The following is a 21,123-nucleotide window of genomic DNA, read 5'->3' as shown; positions in this document are numbered from 1 at the left end:
TTGGTGGGAGTTTACTTTAATTGTGGGAAAGCTCTGCCAAGAAATGGAGTTTTATGCTTCGTTCTGAAGGCGGTGAGCTTCAATATTACTTCGTTTTTCCCTAGCATTGAGTTCTGTGGCTGTGGTCAGATATTGAGAGCTTTTTCCCCCTGCTTTCATGAATTTTATTTTTGAGCTTTGTTTGTTCCATTGTTCCTAAGTAACATACATGTTTTAAAAGGTCATGATTGGAGCAGCAGTTTCTCAGGTAACTTGAGCTACTTAAAAAGGTCTTTGAAGATTAATACAAACCCCCCCGCCCCCCAACCTACTCCGAATTGATATAGTTATGCTGCCAAAACGCACAGTGTAGATACTCTGCTGACAAAAGAGTGCTGCTTCTGAGCACCCAGGGAAGTGGTGGTCCTTATACTGGTAGAAAAACTCCTTATGTTGGTGTAGGCTGCCTCTACAATAGGGGGCATGGTGACATAGCCTGAGTAGACAGTCTGCTGCATTTTGAACCAACTGGAACTTTAAGGAGAAGCCTTTATGGAAGTGATATTTTGGAAGTGTCAAATTTTTTAAGTGATTTCCTCGCCCATCAGCATCACTTTTATCTGTCCAGTGATTGCCTTCAGCTAGTTTTTCATTAAGGTTTTGATATTTTCTAACCATACCAATATAATTAGTAAAGAGGATATTCATATTGTCCTGGAATGAAATTAAAATATAACATTGTAAAACTCCAATCATCTGGGGTTAAAAATATTCTAGTTCTTGCCTTGGGGGGTGGACCAGGAGGAGTCTTGTGACTAGAGACTGTGAAGGAAGGGACAACTAATTTAAAAAATGAAATAAATACAGTGGGTTATTCAATAGTACCAAGAAATTACAAAAATCAACATGTCAGTTTCCCCAGGTGTTTAAACATAAGTTTCTTTGTTTCTTTAAATTTAGAATTATAAAGCACTCCAGCCTGAAATTACTATAGGATTCCTTTCCAGTTATGTGAAGAGTGGAAAAGCTGAGGGATAAGAGGGTATCCTACTTTTCTTCAAGTTCTTGCATGTGTCCATTCCACGATAAGGGTGCGCATGTGCCCCGCATATAGTTGCCGGAAATTTTTCCTTCAATGGTACTGGCTGGCTTGGCTCTAGCGCCCATTGGTGCCATGTGCTCAAGGTATGGCATAAGGAAATGCACCTCAGTTCCTTCTTACTGCCCGTGACAGTCACTGAAACTGTTCATCTTGCTTTGGCTGGCAGTCCTCAATGGTTCTTTTTGTTTGGATGAGATTCATATCCAAGATCATTGTCAGATTGGTTGCCAGTTCAAGCTGTAAACAAAGTAGGACAGAGAGGCCAGGTTGAAGTCACTCCTGATGGAAGCGGCTCTCAGACCAGCTTTGGACTCGGCACCAAGTACCTCGGCATCGGTGCGGAGTGCTCCTTCTGCTACAGTAGTCTGGAAAGATTGAGAACCACTGGACTAGAGCTACTTACCTTGCCAAGAGGAAGCGTTTCTCCATTTGGTCATCTCATCGAGGCCTCTTGCTCTCTAGGTCACCTCTAGTCTATGCTGGAGTATCTGCTTCATCTGAAACAACAGGGCCTTGCTATTTCATCTATTAAAGTACACCTAGCAGCCATCTCAGCTTTCCACCCTCTGGTGGATATTTGGTCAGGTTTTTCGTACAAAATGTCGATTCGCTTCCTCATGGGTTTAGAAAGGCTATACCCATGAGTCTGTGACCCTGTTCCTCTGTGGGACTTAAACCTGGTCCTGACAAGACTCCAGGGCCCTCCCTTTGAGCCACTGGCATCATGCCCTCAGTTGTACCTTTCCTGGAAGTTGTTTTTCTGGTAGCAATTACCTCAGCCCGGAGGGTCTCAGAGATCAGGGCCCTTACTTCAGAACTAAAGAACAGTGTTCTTTAAGGACAAGATACAACTTGGCCCAGACCCCATGTTCCTCCTGAAGGTGCTCACACAGTTAAATAGCCTGATTACTATTTTCTTGCCACTTTTCTTCCTGAAACCACACAAGAATAGGGAGGAGCAATGTCTCCACACGCTGGATGTTAGGTGTGCCCTAGCTTTCTATATAAAAAGGACCAAGCGTTCTGTAAATCCACTCAGCTCTTTGTGGCAATAGCAGGTAGAATGAAAGGCCTACCTATTTCTGCTCAGAGAATTTCATCCTGCATCACTTCCTGCATTATCTTGTGCCATGAGCAGGTGGGTATCCCACCACCTGCCCTCCTGACTGCCCATTCTACGATAGAACAAGCTTCCTCAGTGGCATTTCTGACCCAGGTCCCAATCTAGAACATTTGCAGAGCAGCAACCTGGTCATCAGTGCATTCTTTTTCTTCTCACTATGCCATTACCCATCAAGCTAGGGATGAGGCCAGGTTTGGTAGGGCATTGTTTCAATCTGCATGTCCATGAACACTGAGTCTTCCTCCTAGGGTACTGCTTGGGAGTCACCTAATGTGGAAGGGACATGGGCAAACCCTTGAAGAGGAAAAGATGGTTATTAACCTTTCTTTAACTGTTCTTTGAGCTGTGTTGCACATGTTCATTCCACAACGCACTCTCCTACCCCTCTATTGGAGTTAGCTGACAAGAAGGAACTAAGAGGGTACAGGGTCGGTTGGTCTCCTTGTATCGCATCATGAGCATGCGGTAGCAGAGGGCACTAGAGCTGACCCAATGGGTACCACTGAGGGAAAAATTTCTGGCACCTGTGTGTGGGCATAAGTGCACCTAATGTGAACTGCACATCTGCAACACATCTCAAAGAACAACAGCTAAAGAAAGTTTGTAACTGTTTTGTGATTGCAGCGTTCTATATATTTGTTTTAATGATTTTTTCCCTTGAGCAGTATATGCTTGTTTTTTTGCTGTGCACCAGTGTTGTATGGTTGTTCCCAGCTTACTTGCAATCTGATTTTTGTCCATTCTTTCAGATTTAGCACATCTGTGCTTTGTTTATTACTTTATCCTATAGATATAAAAGCGTGACATTTACAAACTAAAATTCCTTGGATAGTAAGTTTTCAGAAGCTTAAGAATGTCATATATTTGCATCACAATATGCTTTTGAATACAAACATTAAAGTACTGTGAGGGAAAGATTGTGCACATAGTGTAATACATGGAAAGAGGATTAGATGTAGCACCCCATCCACTTCACATCCTGAGTCCTCCAGATGTTTGTATATGCTAAATCTATTTATGTATTCATATTAAAACATAGTTTATGAAATAGGAGATCAGGGTTCAAACACTCCATGTTGTGTATTAGTGTGCCAAACCTATCTTAACTATTACCCACTAATCTAAAAATAAAGTAAGACATTCTAATATTGTGATCTCGAAATTAGGAAAATCATTAGTAGTTTGACTCAATTTCTGTTGTCTTTCACTTTAGGTTAAATGACTCCTTATCTTAACCAGAAAAAAGATATTCTTTGTCACAGACTTGAGGGACAAGTTATTCTTAGACATGTGCCATTGTTGCCTTACAAGTCATTTAGCAGATACAGAGACACCCCCAACTGATCCTCTTTCTATTTAGGTTAGTGTTGTTAGAACAGAGTGAATCATCTCTGAAGAAGATGCATGTTAAAATTCCACACCACACCTCTTGAGATTACAGGAGCACTCTTTTGAACAGTTGAAAACTAGTTGTAATAATTTCTGTCTGATTATGGTGAAACAGAAGCATGGATTACTAGGGACTGATGGTGACTGAGCTTTGCCTTGTTGCAAGTTGTGTACTAATTAGCTTATGGCTTATTGGAGAGAGACTTAAACAGAACAAAAGATCTGTCAATTAGGTTTCAAGCAGTGGCTCCTAGTAGATTTGTACAGGAGAGACAAATATCTATAATAGTACAGTGGTTATCATTAACAGAGGCATTTGAGCTAGAGGTCCCTCAGTTTTGGATTTTATTCCCCATTTTGGTCTGAAATAGTCTGAACTTGTTGACCTTGAAGGCATGTGGAGCAAGGCTTAGCTCTACTCTGGCACTTAGGAGAGAGGAGCTTGACGAGCTAATGTTTGTGAGGAAGAGATTGAATTCTATGGTAGTCGATTAGTTGCTGGTTTTATTATGATTAAATGTTTTTTTAATTTGTGTAGTATAGTATAAATTGTATATTTCTAGAGTATTAGACTTCTTGTATACACTAAAAAAATCATCTGTCTGTTGCTTTAATATATCATTTTTCATTCAGTAAAGATCCTAGAGTGCTTTACAATCTGTATAAGGGATGATTTACTCTACTTCTGGCATGGAATATGGCAAATTTCAGAGCCAGCAGTACTAAACAATTGGGAACATTTCCTCCCCCCCCCCCCCCCCAGTTAGCCGTATCCCCCCCCCCCCCCCTTAGCAGTAACCATTTATTTTTATAAGCAATAAATTAAACTTTTCAGAACTGTGTGTCAAGTTTTTTGGCAGTGTTTTCTTGCAATCTACCGTATTAGATCCATAGAGCTGACTCAGAATTCTTCAAAAGCACATTGTGTATCATCAGGGACATTAAAATGCGTAAACTTCTTCAGGGTGGGAATCAGTGGCATATGAGTAAATCATTAGCTGATATTTTTGCATACAAATAATCTACCATGACTTTACACTGGTCATGTGTTAAGGAAAAAATGGTTTTTGTGTTGGAGCTACTTGTGATTTCCTGACTAGAATTGGGGATCTTCTTTTGACACCAAGCATAGTGAGTAACCGACTCTGTAAGCTGGGCTTCATGCTCATAAGGGTTGTCCTGTGTTACTGTCCATAATAGATCTTTGAAGGTGACATTCTTTTCTTATAAATTATCCTGACTGCCGATTGAATCATAGCTGATTAGGCAGAGCTGCTGATTTCATTTAGTTTTGGAGAAAAATTAATGTCTGAGTACTGCTAAAAGAATTAAGGATCAGTTACCATTTATGCATAGAAGTTCTTTTTAAAGAGAGTTATAACTAAGCCATTGTAATATTTTATTGTGTTAGAATTTGGCATAAATTTCCCTCTGAAAAAATCACAAGGATTTCAGATGGTTTCTTACCCACTCTGACTACAAAGGATTAGATTTTTAAAACCTGAAGTTTGGCATCACTTTGCGTTCAGCATGCGTTAATGCTTCTTTGTAATTTATTTTACATGAATGGCTGCAGTGTTTCCTGGTTGCTGCTGTTGTAATAACAGCAGCCATCACAGTTACAGCTGACTCAGAGTTTTGAAATCAGTTCTCAGAAACGACAATTGTCCCACTTTTTAAAATTGCAAAAGGGTAAGGCAGCTTGTGAGATCCCTCGATTCAGCACAGCCTGCCATTGACAAGAAACAGCAGGTATCCTTGTTACATTGACTGATTTGGAGTCTCTCTTTTATCTCCTTTTGCTGGGGAACAAAGCGAATAACTCACTTTGTTCATTTTCTCAAGTGCTTTCATTTTTCATACATAAATATAAATTATAGTATAAATTTATAATTTGTTATCAGAACTGAAAAATACAATTACTTGAAAAGATATTTTCATGGAAATATGGGTATAACCTTTATACTCAAGCCATTAAAAGAATATGGTGAGAACTGAATATGTTATGATACTGTAATACAACTTGGGATTTACCCCTCTCAATTTTAAACCAGAAAAAACAGGCTTTGGATGTTGTGTAAACAAAAAAGTTTTAGGTACTTAAAACAGTGATTCAAGCAAGTTTTGTCCTCCAATTCTGTACTCTGATCCCCATAGCTAGACCATTACACGTGACAAAGTCCTATAAAGCCTGTGGGCTTCTGTATGGGTGCAGGAGTCTGTCCACCATGAATATGATTGCAGTATTGGGCTCTTAGTAGATTTTTTTTTATTTAATTGAAAATAAGGACAGAAGAGAACTCTGTCTTGCTTATTTTCAGGTATGTCTTCAGTGTTACTTAGTTATATAGCACCAGCCAGTTTTATAAAGCGGATTATTATTTTAAGAAGGACTTTTACACTGGAATCAGTTTGAAGAATGGAACATGTTTAAGAAAAGTAATTTGTGACCAACCACTTTTTTCATTCCCTTTACTGTAATTGAATTTTTAGTCGAATAAAAACATTCTTCCTCATAGCCCAATTTTTCTTTCTGCTTTTGCCTACAGTGAAGTCATAAATCTGAATTTGACAACAATGTGATACCATGAAAAGAAATGAGATGTCACAAATTCATCTTTATAAATAACCAGCCTGGACAAAAGACTAGGCTGTGAGGTACTAAAAACCCTCCTTGAGTAAACACCAGATTCGTCATAAAGTTGCACATTTTACAAGAAAAATTATGGAAGTCTGACAGGTTGGAAATTTTTTACAACACAGACCCTCCCTCCCCTTCCCCACCCCCATACAGTTTATATACATTGACATTTCAGGAGATTAGCTACTTTTCCTTGGTATCATTATGTACCAGTAAGTTTACATGAATGCCGAAGAGTAGGCTTTCTCATTCTGGGGAATGGCTGTGTGTCAGAGCACATTTTATTTTACTTATGAAAAAACGTACATTCTGATTTTTGCATTACAGCTGGAGGGGGGAAAACAAAGTTATAGGTTTTGAAACCATTTTCTTTCTCTTTTTGGCAAGAAATAAGTCACTGATTAACTGTGAAAAATTGTCAAGGAGCACTATAGGAAGGATTGTTTAAGGTCATCTGTTGTCGTCTTGTATTAAACTGCCTAGCTTCTGAAATAGTTGTCTTTCTAATTGCTTTGAGTATAAAGCTGTGAATTATTGCTAATAAACAAGTTTGTTGGAAAAAATCTTAGTAAAATTACTTTATTTCTAAGATGATAATGAAAAAGTATTTTACATATTGTTTGCAAGAAAACTAAAGGCCAAATTCTAACGTTAGTTGCATAGCGCACATCTCTGTATAGCTTGCATATTTCAGTTTGGGGGATGGCTTAAAAGGACATATTTTCCCTTTTTGAGATTACATGTATTACTTGCTGTCAAATACCTTATTTTAATTTTGCTATGTTCCATGTCTCTGCTGCAGCATAGCTATTATTAAGCATTCCATCATACCCCAATTCTCAGAGGTTGAAAATTCAGGCATGCAAATGTTCTCCAAGCTTACCTCTGTGTTTCTGCAGCTGGAAAAATTAACTCTCTCTCTCAAAAACAAAAACAAACAACCTCATCTGCGTGCTGGGTCCTTTCTACCATTTTTTCCTCTTTAAAAACTATAGAATTATGGTATCTTCCATTTTCTGGCATGTTTCAAGGTTATACAAGGGTGGGTTTATTTTTTTCAGTGTATTTTTAGGCACCAAAAGTCTAATTTTCAGAGGAAGATGCATACTCAGCTCCCATCAAAATCAATGGATGTTTGTGGGCATGATCACCATTTCTGAAAAATTCATCTCTGTAGTCCAGATTTTTGTACTAGCTCTTTTGCTAAGATTGCCCCAGCTGGGGCATCCTGAGAGCTGAGGTTCTTTCTCTTAACAGAACACTTTGTTTAAATACAGACTATTCTGATTTTAGTAATCTGTCCAGAAATGCTAAATGTGGCTAATCCAGTCCAGAAAAAGAATTAAGTATGAATTAAATATTACTATTGTGGATAATACTTGATGTCTTTTTGGATTCCCTAATAAAATTCAAGAATCTGTCATAAGCCGCTCAGGTAAAATTTTAGTAAAGTGTAAAATGTTGTGCTCTTTGACAATGGGAAGATTTAATTAAGTGTAATACAGAGTTTTAACAGTTTAGGAGTTATGAAGGAAGACTGGTCTGCTGAGACCTTAAAATCCCTTTCAGTGTTCACTCCTAAAAGGGAATTATATGATATTAAGTGCTACCATATCTTTCCAAGAAGTTCCCCACTTTTTTTTTGCCAGTTTGGTCTGTAATAACTGATATTACCAGCATTCCACTTTAGAATTAATAGAAACCTCTTGGCATGGTGGAAATTGTCTCTCGTTCCCCAAAGTATTGCACAAAAGGATGTTATTTTGATGGAAGAGTTTGAAGTAAAGTATTGTCATGAATTAGAAATTTGCTAAGAAACAAAAAAACAAAAAGAAGGAACAAATGATCCCAGGGCAGAAGATTACTAATGGGTTGTCTCGTGGTTCATTTTTAGGAGCGAAGTTTTTCAGTATATTTATTAATGGTCTGAAAAAGGGAGTGACATGGTGAAGTGGCAAAATACTGCATTTAGTCAAAACTAGGACAGATAATGAGAAACTTCTGAAGGAAGATGATAAAGCTAGGTGAATGGGCAGCAAAGAGAGAGAAAATTTAGAGTTGATAAGTACAAGGTAATGTACACTGGAAGGAATAATTTTAACTACTCCTATGCATTTCTTGGGAAAAAGACCTTGGCATCATTGTGGATACCTCAGTGAAATCCTTTGATCCAATGGGACACTGGAGGGATCAGAGCTTGGATCATATGGGCCACTTGCACCTAGATATGGACATGGGGCATAGCTCCTATCATAGAGAATGGAAGTGACTGCGAACAGACATTCACACACTCTTGGTAGTTTATTATCTCTGTCTCCCAGAATGAGACTGAGTTTCTTCTTGTGGAGCCAGGGGAGAGTAGGAGGAGGCTGCTTTGAAGGAGTAGGGACTGAAGAAATTTGGCTGACTGCTAGACATGGGAAGTTGTCAGGGGAAGGGGGCTGTTATGTGAAGGGGAAATGAGGAAGAAATCTAATTTACAAGGTCTGTACTTCTGGTAAATTTTTCGTTGTCTTTTTAAATTGTAATTACGCACTTTGGGGCAGAGACTCTCTTCTGTATTTGTAAGGTGCCTAGCATGATGGGACCCTAGCCCCAGCTGGAGCCTTAATGGTGTAGAGAAGGTAAACAGCCTGCTCTTATTTATCATTTTTCATAATATAAAAACAAAGGAACAGTAAGTGAAATTGAAAAGCAACAAATTTAAAACGGATGAAAGTACTTCTGTACACAGCACATTAACTTGAAGATATCATGTTGACTTAGCACTCAGCAAAATTAAAAAAAAGGGGGTGTAGATGTTTGTTAGAGAATGAGAATATAGATTTATTTTTTTCAGGTATAGAAACCCTCATGCTTTAGACACCCACTCAGAGGGAGTAGGAAGACACCTTCAATGTGGGCAAGTTCTAACACAGTTGTCCACTGTGGGGGATTTCTTGCACTCTTCTGTGGAGCATCTAATAGTGGTCACTGTCTGTCAGAATACTGGACTAAATAGATTACTAGTTTGATCTGGTTTGCAGTTCCTATTCCACTCCTTATACAGATGTTCTTGGGACCAAAGTCCACAGGTTTCTGCGTCGGGCCTGTGAACAATATTTGATTCATGTACATTTAGTTAATAGTTGAACAATTGGCAAAAACATGCGTTAGTTTTCTCACAAGGGATGTTAGTTTCCAGTGTCGTCTGTTTAGAGGTAAGAATCTTCTTTTAAAGATGTGGCTGCCACACTGGGGAGAAACTGTGAAGCCTGTTTTCAGATTGACAGCAGCACCTGGCAGTGCCAGAGCATTTCCTTTTGTGTGAGAATGCTGAAAGGGATTTTAAAGCTTCAGCAGATCTGTATACCTTTTATATTTTTTCAGTCTTCCCACACAACTCCTAAGCTGATAAAACTCTCTACTAAACTTAATTAAATCTTCTCCATTGTGATGGAATGTAACAGGATCTATTTGACATTTTACCCATATTCTGCTTCCTTGACTGTCTCCTGTGAGGATTTTGTAAGAGAATATTTGGAAGATGATTGAGTTCCTTTGTATAAGCAGGGATGTGCTATGGAAACTGGATTTTCTGCATCAGAGAGGAAAAAGAAAACACTTCTAAAAAGAATCCAGTCCAAGTAGTTTTCTTCATTAGCACCGTTTGATTGGTATCGATGGTTGATACTTTAAAATATAATATATATATAATTTATATATGGGAAGTGAATTGTTACTATCTTGCATGCTTTTGACTGTTATGAGATGGGGTGTGGATATAAACAGTACGTTAGTATTCAGTAGTGTGCATTTATCGCCTTTGATGGTGAACATGTATGGCTGTTGAGTAGTAAAAAGAAGAAATAAACTGTTTTTAAAAATTAAAACCATAGATCAGTCTCCAGTCATTGTCTGTTTCTCTCTCTACATTGAGTTGCCTTTTATTTCACCCCTTTCACAGCAGTGACTCCAGCAGCAGCTCAAGTGACGAGTCTCCAGCACGATCAGTTCAGTCTACAGCAGTTCCAGCACCCACATCCCAGCTGCTTCCATCTCTGGAGAAAGATGAGCCCCGTAAAAGTTTTGGGATCAAGGTTCAAAATCTTCCAGTGCGCTCCACAGGTAAAATCCAATGTGAAAGAGTTTCTCTTCAGAGTGCCAGTAAGGGAGAAGAAAACAGGGATGGGAAGCAGACTGATTAGGAAAATTGTCTTTATCATGCATACCTGATATTGAGAAAATGCAATATTTTATTAACCCCTATAATAGTATTTGCCAGTATCATTTACTATTGCGTGGGAAAATGTAAGTGTGGTTTAATGAGCCATGCTCTATGAAACTTAGTTTCAAGGTTATTGCTGTCATAATGTTATAATAAAATTGTCAGATAACGTGTGAAAAGCCTTCAGTTTTGAACAAAGATACATTCAGGAGACTTCAGTATTATTCCGCTGATGGTAGAGATTCAGAAGGGTAAGGATGTTGTACAGTTTTTCATTCAGTTTAACCTTTGAGTGCCTCTTGCCAGTCAATGGAGTGGCCCTTATGTGGCCTTTGAATATCAGGATTCCAACTGCTCCTTGCATCATTGAAAATGAAAACTAACATGCTACAGATGGAGCTGGTAGCATACAGAGAAATTTGAGCAGCACTTTCCAATATAGGACCCTGTTTTCAGTTGCTTATAACTCTGCCAAACTTAAACTATTTGACCGTTAATTTTCCATGCCAGGTGTCTGCCACAAACTGAATATTTTGGAAAAATTCAGCAAAATCAGTCCAGCCATTTCCAAGAATAAGATAAGGGAAAAACATATTGTTTTGCCCTTCTTTTTTAAAAATTATTACAGCCATCTTACTGAAAAGCTCCAGTGTCTCTACTTTGGAGAAGGGTCTTGACATTTGGCAAAGGGATTGCTTTTGTGTCAGGGATGTTTCTTTTGCTGTCCCTGTGGAAAACCTGCCCAAATTTGACCAAGTTATAAGCTTTTGAAAAAAATGCTCAGTTTGTGTATGCTGAATAAACTTGAGTTTGTCCATTAAATTCTCTGAAGAATCCATATCTATTGAACATGCACCACCCCAAGGCCTCAGGGCTGAGCAGAACTTTCCTTGCAGTTGCTGCTGTCTGCTGCTGTGCACCACTGTGATGCTGGGTACAAGAACTTAGAGAAGATAGACTCTTTTCTGTGCTCTCAGCGCTCCTGCTGTTGGCACCCAGGCAGTGTGGAGATGGAGGAAGAAAACTGACTAGACTGCAAAGGCGTGGAGTAGGGGAATAGACTAGGACAAGGAAGGAGGAAGCCTTGGACCATCTTAATTTGGCCCCCATATGCATTCATTCAGTATTTTAATAATAAGATATCACTATTTTTTCCCGCAGGACCCCTTCCTTATTCAGTTCACAGGGCAAATGGTGCTCTGGTAATGAATGTGGGTTTGCGTAATTAACTAGGCTGTTATCTTGAAGGACCCTACTTTATGATGCAGCACTTTGAAGGTGTATAGTGAATGAGGCAGAAGGCTAGGGGAAGAGAGGAGATGGTCTTATGGTTAGGGCAGTTGAATGTTGCCCTGGAAAACTCGATTATATCCCTGCTTTTATCAGAGTTCCTATGTGGTACTGGACAAATCACTTAAAAGCATATTTTGCATGAGTGGTCACTAATTGTGTGTTTCTCATTTTATGGTTGCCCAACTTGAAACTCTGTGACTGACCATTCATAGCTGCAGCTGAAGACACTGGTAGATATAAAGTGCTTTGTAGATCTCAAGTACTAAATTCTCTGAAAAAATCAGGCTATGAGCATCTCAGATTGCGTACTCAAAATTAGTGGTGAGCTCTGACAATTGCATCTCTATGTCTCAGTTCCTCGTCTGTAAAAGGATGATAATACCACCTTGCCTCACAGGGTTGTTGTGAAAATACATTCATTAGTGGTTGTCAAGTACTCAGCTGCTATAGTGATGAGCACTAGAAAAGCCCATGAGGAAATAAATAATTCTGTATTCAGAGTAGGGTTTGAATAGTGTATATTAAATAAGGCATGTGATTACATGTTGAGCAAAGAGGATGAAGTGAATTACTGAATAGCTGCTCATTAGGTGATCACCATCCATCGTGTGCACTAAATGAGGGAGGGGTCCTGTGGAAAAAGTAGTGATTTAAAGACTATATTATAATGCGTATGCACAAGGAATTTGAATTAAAGTGGTACAGGCAGCATTCATTCTGGCATTTTGTGACTTTTGTGTGCTTGACTTTAAAGCTTTAATGTTCTTTGAATGAATTTGAGTAATATATATTCTAAGGAAGAGACATGCAAATCAAGGAATTCTGAATAAAGGCTGTTGAAATATCCTTTGTTTAGCACCCTTTCTCCCTCCCTCTCAAATGCAAAGGCAGCTTGTAAAATCTTAGATCAGTTGTTTTTTGCCAACACTTGATGAGCCTGCATGCCTCAGTTGTCTTACCAAGAAGATGAGCACAAATGATGCAAACAGTGGAATCCATAGATATATGTTCAACCCAGCTTTGTAGGATTGTTGTTAGCAATATCTACTCACTCATATTGACAATGGCAAGGATGTTAATGAAATAAGCAATGATATTTTACGTGTCCCCTCACCCATTGTCTTAGGGGTGGTACCATTAGAAATAGTTGTATCCTCTTCAGGTAGCCATTGTTTCCCCCACTGGCTACAGTGATGTGGAAATGTACGTGTGTGGGACCTCAATTCTAAGAGAAACACGAGGGCAAGTTAGAGGCTCCTAAATATGCAAAATTAACATAAAATATATATTTTTAAAATATAAAGATGACCATTTCTGTGAAAATTGAAGGTCAGATAAAAACAAAGAAAGTCATACTTTAGATAGGATGTCAAAACCTGTTCATGGCTTTTGTAACATTATAATGTTAGTAAATAATAATTTCTAATTTACTTACGTTTGTGTTTGGATTTAGATACAAGCCTTAAAGATGGACTTTTCCATGAGTTCAAGAAATATGGAAAGGTGACGTCAGTGCAGATTCACGGCGCCTCCGAAGAGCGCTATGGACTTGTGTTCTTCCGACAACAGGAAGACCAGGAGAAGGCATTGAATGCATCAAAAGGAAAATTATTCTTTGGAATGCAGATTGAAGTGACCGCCTGGATAGGACCTGGTAAGGGAAAAGATGCTGACTTCTAAACTTTCCTCTAGGTGTATAACCATTATAAGAGTAGAGCAGTAACTGTTGTAAGAAGGTAGCAAATTGAGTAAAAGAAAAGTTACAATTACTCTACCTTGCTGCAAAGTTATTTAAAGTAACCGGTAAACATGACAGAATAAATCCCAGAACAGCAACAGTGCATGTCACTGATCTACTCTAGATGTAGAGTAGATCAGACAGGAAGAAAATTCTACAACCACAAACCCTCAGTGGAGGAAGCCTTCCATCCTTGCTAGATAGTTTCTTGTAGTGGCCAGTAAATTGCATTCTGCTAGTCTCCATTTCCTTGGTGAAGCATAAGGCGACATATAGTTTAGTTAGCATAGCTGTAGCTTACGTGTTTAACTTCCTATGAAGTATAAACACTTATTGGTTACATAGAATAACTTGTAAGGTTTCAAATTTGGTAAAAGGCCATTAATTTTTTTTGGAGTAAAAGAACATATAAAATAATTTAATTAATTAGTCTCTGGCATTCAGTTATACCATTAGCCTTCCTTTCCTCAATTTTGTGGCTCTTCGTTTTACTAAGTAGGAGTTACGGCATGATTATTGCATGATTGGAAGGTGATGGGTACAGTATAAAAAGAAGTTGCCTGTCTCCCAGCCAAAACAATTCAGGTGTGGTGTTGAATCCTCACAGATTTCTTTTCTGCCTTAAATTGCAAGTGTTGCTGCGAAGGGGGGGACAGAATCCTTAAGGCCCTGGGAAATATTAAGTAAATGATGCAACTTATGAAAGCCATAATTTTGGGTGCACAAGTTTGCTTTCACTTATTTGTCTTTAGCAGTGCAGTGGAATCTACTGTACTTAATTATTTGTTTAAGAAACAGATCTATTAAAGCATACATTTTTCATGTATCTGATCAATACATGAATACAGTGAAGCCTGTTGAATTAATTTCTGGTAGTAGAATAGAAGACATTCATTAAAAGAATAAATTTCTAAAGCAACAAAGGTAGAATGCCATAACTTTTTAACTTATAGGCATCAAAAGGTCCATATTCCTTGGCATTTGTGAAGTAGCATGACTTAGATTTCAAACTCCTGGCATTAATGGAATTCAGATATCTAAGAGGGTACAACTGTATTTTTATCAAAGGCAGTGATGTAGGTTCAAACAATTTTTAGTATTCCAAAAATCAGTTTTCCAAGAAACAGAAAACACTCAGGATATTACAATATGCTTTTCATCTCTCCTGTCTCTAGAAACAGAAAGCGAGAATGAGTTTCGCCCTTTGGATGAAAGGATAGATGAGTTTCATCCTAAAGCAACAAGAACTCTCTTCATTGGTAACCTTGAAAAAACAACCACCTATCATGATCTTCGCAACATCTTCCAGCGCTTTGGAGGGATAGTGGTACGTGAATTCTTTTTGGCATAAGTTACTTTTGACCATTGTCTCAATACAAAAATGCATATCAGATTATTGAATGATGCAAGAAGCAGCAAAATATAATGTTAATCAATTTGAGCATGTGAAATATAGTTAATTCAGTCATTTGTTTGACATAAGTCGTTTTTCTTCCCAGAATGTACTCCAGAGGCATTGTTTTGAGTTTGATATGGTTTAGCGCACATGTATTGCAGAGGAAATAAATAACCTTGGGATGAAAACTGCCCTTACTTATGTGCAGTTACAAGAAACTGTTAAGGATGTTCTGCAGAATAGAAATGTCAGAAAAATTTAATGGTCATCATGGATGTAAATGTGCTTGATTCCATTTTCATGTTAGTCAGTATTGCTCTTATGAAGTTCAAGTTTCTTGTTGATAATTTTGAAACAGTGTTTAGCTGCTGCTCATGAAATCAGCCATCAGCTATGACTGACTGTTCTGTAACAATGGGTTGGATGAGACAATGATCAGAATAGTTAGTGATGACATGAGGGAGTTTGGCTTTTCATTGAACAAGCTTATCTGAGTGAGACAGTCACAGTAACATTAATTCCCTTCTCTTCCCCACATTGTGCACACTCTATAGAGTAAGGGCAATGTTAGGATTTAAGAGAATTTTTCCAGAAGAATCAAATACCCATTTATAGTACAGACAATAATATACAGGCTGCAGCAACAGACTTTCTATATTGATAGCATATTTTGTGTACAGCATTATTTTAGTAACCAGGGCTGTTGCTGTACACTTAGTACTATTTTCTGTCTGTCTAGAAATATTTCAGTTGTTGGCATTTGAGGTATTAGTCTGTCAGATTTGGGGGACTGTATCTCATACTTTAAAAAAATTATAGCATTTTGCATATCTGATATGCACAAATATGACTTAAATTTTATTGTGATATTGCATGGCAGCTCTGTATATTGCAGCACCATTATAAACTCTGAAGTGAAGACTGATTTATGAAGCTGCACACCGTATGTAGCTCAAGCCCTTTTCTGATGCAGAATTTCATGTTATACCAGCTGAGCTGTCCTGAGGAAACAAAGATTAGTATCAGTAGTCAATAATAGTAGTGTGAAACATAAAATCATCACTGATAAAGTTTGCAGATGACAAACTTCAAAATTGGGGGAGTGGTAAATAATGAAGAGGATAGGTCACTGATAATGCATAATTTAGATTGTGTGGTAAAATGACAGTATGCATTTTAATATGGCCAAATGTATACATATAGCAAAGAATGTAGGCCATACTTACAGGATGGGGGACACTATCCTGGGAAGCAGTGGCTGAAAAAGATTTGGAGGTAATGGTGACTAATCAGCTGAACATGAGCTCCCAGTGCAACGCTGTAGCCAAAAGGGCTAATGCAATCCTTGGGTGTGTAAACAGGGAAATTTTGGCTTTTTTGGTGCATAAGGAATGAACTAATGAAATTTTATTCTCCTGTCAAAAAAAAAAAAAAAAAAAATTGCTTGCCCAAGGTGAATGGATAAGTATAATTTGCTAGGGCTATGTAGTGCTATTCCAGACACTTAGAAATGGAGCTCTTTATTAGTATTCCACTTAAATCATTAGGCTGTATCAATAGAACTCCCATTCTTGAGTAAATCTCGTCCAATTTACTTAGTTTTCTAGACAAAGGGCTTCAGAATAGTCTCATGTTAAACCATTGCCTTGTCCCTAAATTTATTAACCATGAAATTAGGGTATCTTGAGCATTTGAACTTTTATACTCAAATTCCTGTGCAAGCATTGACACATAGCTCACAAAGGAAGCGTGTGCTAGTTAAAAAATAAAATAAAATCTCTACTTTCTGTTTTCAGAGTGGAATGAATCATAATATCGTGCGTTTGTTCTGAGACTGAGTGTGTATGCCAGTACTAAGCCTGAAGGTTGATCAAATGTCAATTCTGGACCTGCTATTATTTAAGTTGATTAAAACCAGGTTTTGTTATATATAAATTATTTTCCTCTGATTCATTTTTTAACATGCCTGAGGTCTCTTGGGTAATGTGTCAGCAGTGCGATGTAGTTCATCTTTTTTGCCTTCATCTAATTGGTGCCAACTTGTTTTAAGAGAAGAGTCCAGAATTGTCCTCTATTTATAGGAACTGGGCAGATCAAGTTTATTTGGAAAACTGAGCCTGTTTGGCTCTTCCCTCACAAACCAACGATTGGTTTGAGGCAGGTTGTTTTCCTTTAGGCCTTTCCGAGTGAAAACTAAGCTGTATTTCTGTTTGTCATGCTTCTGAACCACCTCTGTTTAACACAGTGTTAACAAAAGCTATTCTGTGAGCAGAACATGTTAACAGTCATGGGTGTTTAGCAACATCCTTTTCTAGCTTTAAAAATCTTCATTGTTAAGAGCTGTTGTTGCATCAGAAAGGGTTTGGTTTTATCACTGAACGAGAAGCTGTAGAGCAGTGCACCTCACGATCTGCTAATGTTTAAATCATCTCTGTGATTAAAATCTTAATTAAACAATGCTTGCTGTATGTGGCTTTTTTAGTAAAAAAGAAAAATCCATGTATATCTAGTTTTCGCAGCTAAAACTGTTGCTGGCATATTGCTGAGCATTGACTGGTTTTTTGTTTTTTTTTGTTTAAAGGATATTGACATTAAGAAAGTGAATGGAGTTCCTCAGTATGCATTTTTGCAGTACTGTGATATTGCAAGTGTATGTAAAGCAATTAAGAAGATGGATGGGGAATACCTTGGAAATAACCGTCTCAAGGTAAAGAAATCTTCCTATAAACTTCTTATCCTTTTCCTGGTTAATTTTGTTTTCTATGTTATGTAATTCTGTGTGTCAGCTTAGACTGTGGAAGTGAAATTTTTTTGTACTACTTTTGCCTTTCTTGCTATTACTTTGTAGGTCAGATTAGATAGCAATATATTTTCAACCACCACCACGACTTACATTATTTGGTAACTTTGTTGGCAATCACAGCAGAGAGGCCCAGGATTCAATGGATATGGAGACTGATTTATCTTCTCATTTTTAAAGATAGTCCCTCCAGGTCAGTGGTAGGGCAGTGTAGGAAGATTGCACTGTTCCTGCCAGTGCTGCACCTGTTCTGGGGAAAAGAAGAAGATACCAGTCCCTGTCAATCTGACACCTTTCAGAAGCACTAAATTTGCACAAAAACCAAATATTTTAAATAAACATACTTATTTAAGCATGCAGAATTATTTGTACTAATCACCATATGATTTTGAGTTGCTTGCACTTGAGTGAGATGCTAATTTTTAAAAAATTTACACAAATGGTTTTCTTCAGATAATTCTAAATCAGGCATGCTCTGTTAAATTAGTTTAATTGTGAATTGTACTGATGGACATTTTGCCCTTTTGTGTTCAGCTGGGTTTTGGAAAGAGCATGCCTACAAACTGCGTGTGGTTAGATGGTCTTTCTACAAACGTAACGGATCAGTATTTAACTCGACATTTCTGCCGATACGGGCCTGTGGTAAAGGTAGGTGGGAGGCTTTGGTGTGTGGTTTGAAGTTGTTGCTGTCTTCCTTTCTTTACATCCTGTCCTTTCAACCCTGACTTCTAGGGTTTTATAGCTCAGACATAGAATTTCTCTCTGGGTTGAAATTTGGCCTACAAAGCTTTATAGCTTTTCAGCTTGTTGGTCCAAAATATAGACTAGTTGCTTTTAGTTATTTTGATTATAATATTTTGAATGAGCCGAGATAATGAACTTTAGAACTAGTCTCTCCCATTACAAAGTTTCTTTAGAATTCTGATGTTGTTTCATGTTGGAACAACACAGTCTAATTATGTGATTTAGACTTATGCATGCTAATTACATAATTAGATATAATTATATTTTTTGCAAATAGACAAGAAATTACTCTTTAAAAAAACTTACAGGAAATTCACACAAGAAAAGGTACATAAAAATGTCATAGTTGTACAACATAGTGGGCACCTCAACTGTGAACTACCAGGTCCCATTGTCTAGATATTTCAGATTTAGACCATGACTTGCAAGCATTTGTACACATGCTTAGCTTTAAGCACGTGAGTTCTCCAGTTGACTTCAGTGGGACTATTCATGTGCTTAAAGTTAAATGTGTGTAAATGTTTGCAGGATTCAGGCCTTAAGTCCTTAAGACGTCAAAAAGTACGTTACAACTTTGACATTATTTTAGTGTAGCTTTTGTTGTTTGACTATATATGTGTTGCGAAGACAAACAGGTGTTTATAAATTGTGCGCATTTAGCAATTGAAGAATGGTACTGCAGTTTGTAACAATAAAAACTTGTTTTCATTTTGTGATTAAATGTTCCTTTTACCTTTTTTCCCCCCTACAATTTATTGGAAATTTTTCAAAAATCTGTAAATAAACAATGACATGCAATATTCAGTCACCAGAGAAAATAAGGAAAGTAAAATACAGAAAAACAAAATAAAGGCATAATATACCTCAAGCCACAATATCCACAATTCAAAGCAGTCCCGTATCCTTTTACTGTCTCTTCATAACAATATGTCTCATCAGAAAAGCCTGAAAATTTACTTAGATAAAAATTTTCTTACCGGTGTCCTCATGATTTAGGATTTTGTTGGGACTGACATTAAGTCCTGTGGATGAGGCTCTTATTTGGTTTTTGTTTTGTTTTTTTGTTTTTTACAGGTGGTGTTTGACCGCTTAAAAGGCATGGCCCTGGTTCTCTACAATGAAATTGAATATGCACAAGCAGCTGTAAAAGAGACCAAGGGGAGGAAAATCGGTGGGAATAAAATTAAGGTGTGCAGAATGACCTCTTAAAAAAAAAAAATTGTATTCAGGTCTTACCCCTTAAATGCTGGCATTTTGCAAACTGCCAGACAAAGGAATACTTAGTGGGACACACATGTCCCAAATCTCAGAGTTAAACTGACCTTTTGCACTCGGCTTAAGACGTTAGGGCATTTTGAACTGTTATTTAGAAAGCTTTCTCCGGTATCCTGTCATTTTTTTTCACTGAATTTGCCTCTCTAAGCTTCTGGGTGTTGGTGCCCATGTTGTTGTCTGTTAGTGACTGAAAAAGCAATACTATAAAGGCACCAAACTAATCCAGGAGTTTGGGGTGTTAGCCCAATCTCTGAATTATCTTTCTCCTCCTTTTCCTCCTCTCCTAAAGAGTGGGTAATCACTTCAAGCATGATCTTTCACCTGGTGTAGTCATCTAGAAATTTGATGTTTGTGGTGTTTAGAAGTTTTTGAATACATTAAAGTTTTCTAAGTGTGGTGGTTGAATATAATAAATACCTTTTATTCCATATCAAGGCCATAGTCATTAAAGATTTTGTATCTTGTGTTTGTGGGTCTTACTCTTCACTGATTTTTGAAACACAAAACACCCTTATATGTGTGTGTGCTCTTATTGTGGTTATACCAATTTTCTTTTAAACTGATTAAAGTTCCTTTTAATGTAAAAACTGTTGGATTATGTGGAATGCATTTCAACAATTCCATTCTAAACCCGAATTTTTTGCATAAATTTTGCCCTCATATTCTCAATATTGTAGCAAGCAGTTGGGAAACAGCAAGTAGTGGTTAGAACAGGGAGCTGGGAGTCAGGATTGCTGGATTTTATTCCCATCCCTGCCATTTGCCTTTCTATATAATCTTGGGCAAGTTATTTAAACTCCTATCTGTAAAATGGATTAATAATACTGATCCCACCTTTGTAATGTGCTTTGATATCCTGGGATGAAAAGCACTATATAACTGCGTTGTGGTGGCAGTATTATTATTTAATCATTTTGCTTTTGGTGTTCTTTGAAACGAGCATTTCAGTTGACTTTTCTTCAGTAACTGAAAGAAAATACCCTGATCAGAATGTTTGTGTCGCTCCATAAAAATACATTGTGCTTTGCAGCACACAATGTAGGGGAAAGGTCTTTCATCTTAGTGGGAGTAATTGTCAGTCCTGAGGACTCTTTTTTTTTTTTTTTTTTAAATTACATTACACCCACTCTTTCCGTTCTTCTTCCATCTTCAAGTTCTGGAGGAGACATTGAAAACCTGTCAAAATGGAATATTTATTTTACTGAACATGTATTACCTTTATTTTTCAGGTGGATTTTGCAAACCGAGAGAGTCAGTTGGCATTTTATCATTCCATGGAGAAAACGGGTCAGGATATCAGAGACTTCTATGAAATGCTAGCAGAAAGAAGGCATGTATCTAGTACATTGATTCCATTCTCTTGCTTTTCACACAGGATTTTAAATGTAGTTAAAATTCCAGGACATAAACGCTCAAATAATAATTAAAGTAATCTT

The 21,123-nt window shown here is 37.6% G+C and overlaps 1 protein-coding gene across 4 annotated transcripts in view; it reads left to right on the top strand.

The window, feature by feature from the left end:
• Positions 1-21,123, top strand: part of SPEN (spen family transcriptional repressor) — an 88,267-nt gene that overhangs the window by 50,521 nt on the left and 16,623 nt on the right. For 3 of the 4 annotated variants that reach the window (XM_067566249.1, XM_067566251.1, XM_067566253.1), the window contains 7 exons: positions 10,181-10,341; positions 13,188-13,388; positions 14,648-14,799; positions 17,450-17,575; positions 18,203-18,316; positions 19,487-19,600; positions 20,917-21,017. In XM_067566249.1, the coding sequence (XP_067422350.1) occupies positions 10,181-10,341; positions 13,188-13,388; positions 14,648-14,799; positions 17,450-17,575; positions 18,203-18,316; positions 19,487-19,600; positions 20,917-21,017 (969 nt within the window). The remainder of the gene's footprint in view (positions 1-10,180; positions 10,342-13,187; positions 13,389-14,647; positions 14,800-17,449; positions 17,576-18,202; positions 18,317-19,486; positions 19,601-20,916; positions 21,018-21,123) is intronic. The other variant, XM_067566250.1, reaches the window with a different exon arrangement.

This window comes from Emydura macquarii, unplaced genomic scaffold (genome assembly GCF_026122565.2).
Source record: "Emydura macquarii macquarii isolate MOO-44397 ecotype Brisbane River unplaced genomic scaffold, CSIRO-AGI_Emac_v2 contig_2768, whole genome shotgun sequence".
NCBI classification, from domain to species: domain Eukaryota; kingdom Metazoa; phylum Chordata; order Testudines; family Chelidae; genus Emydura; species Emydura macquarii.
This window is presented reverse-complemented; position numbering and strand designations above follow the sequence as displayed.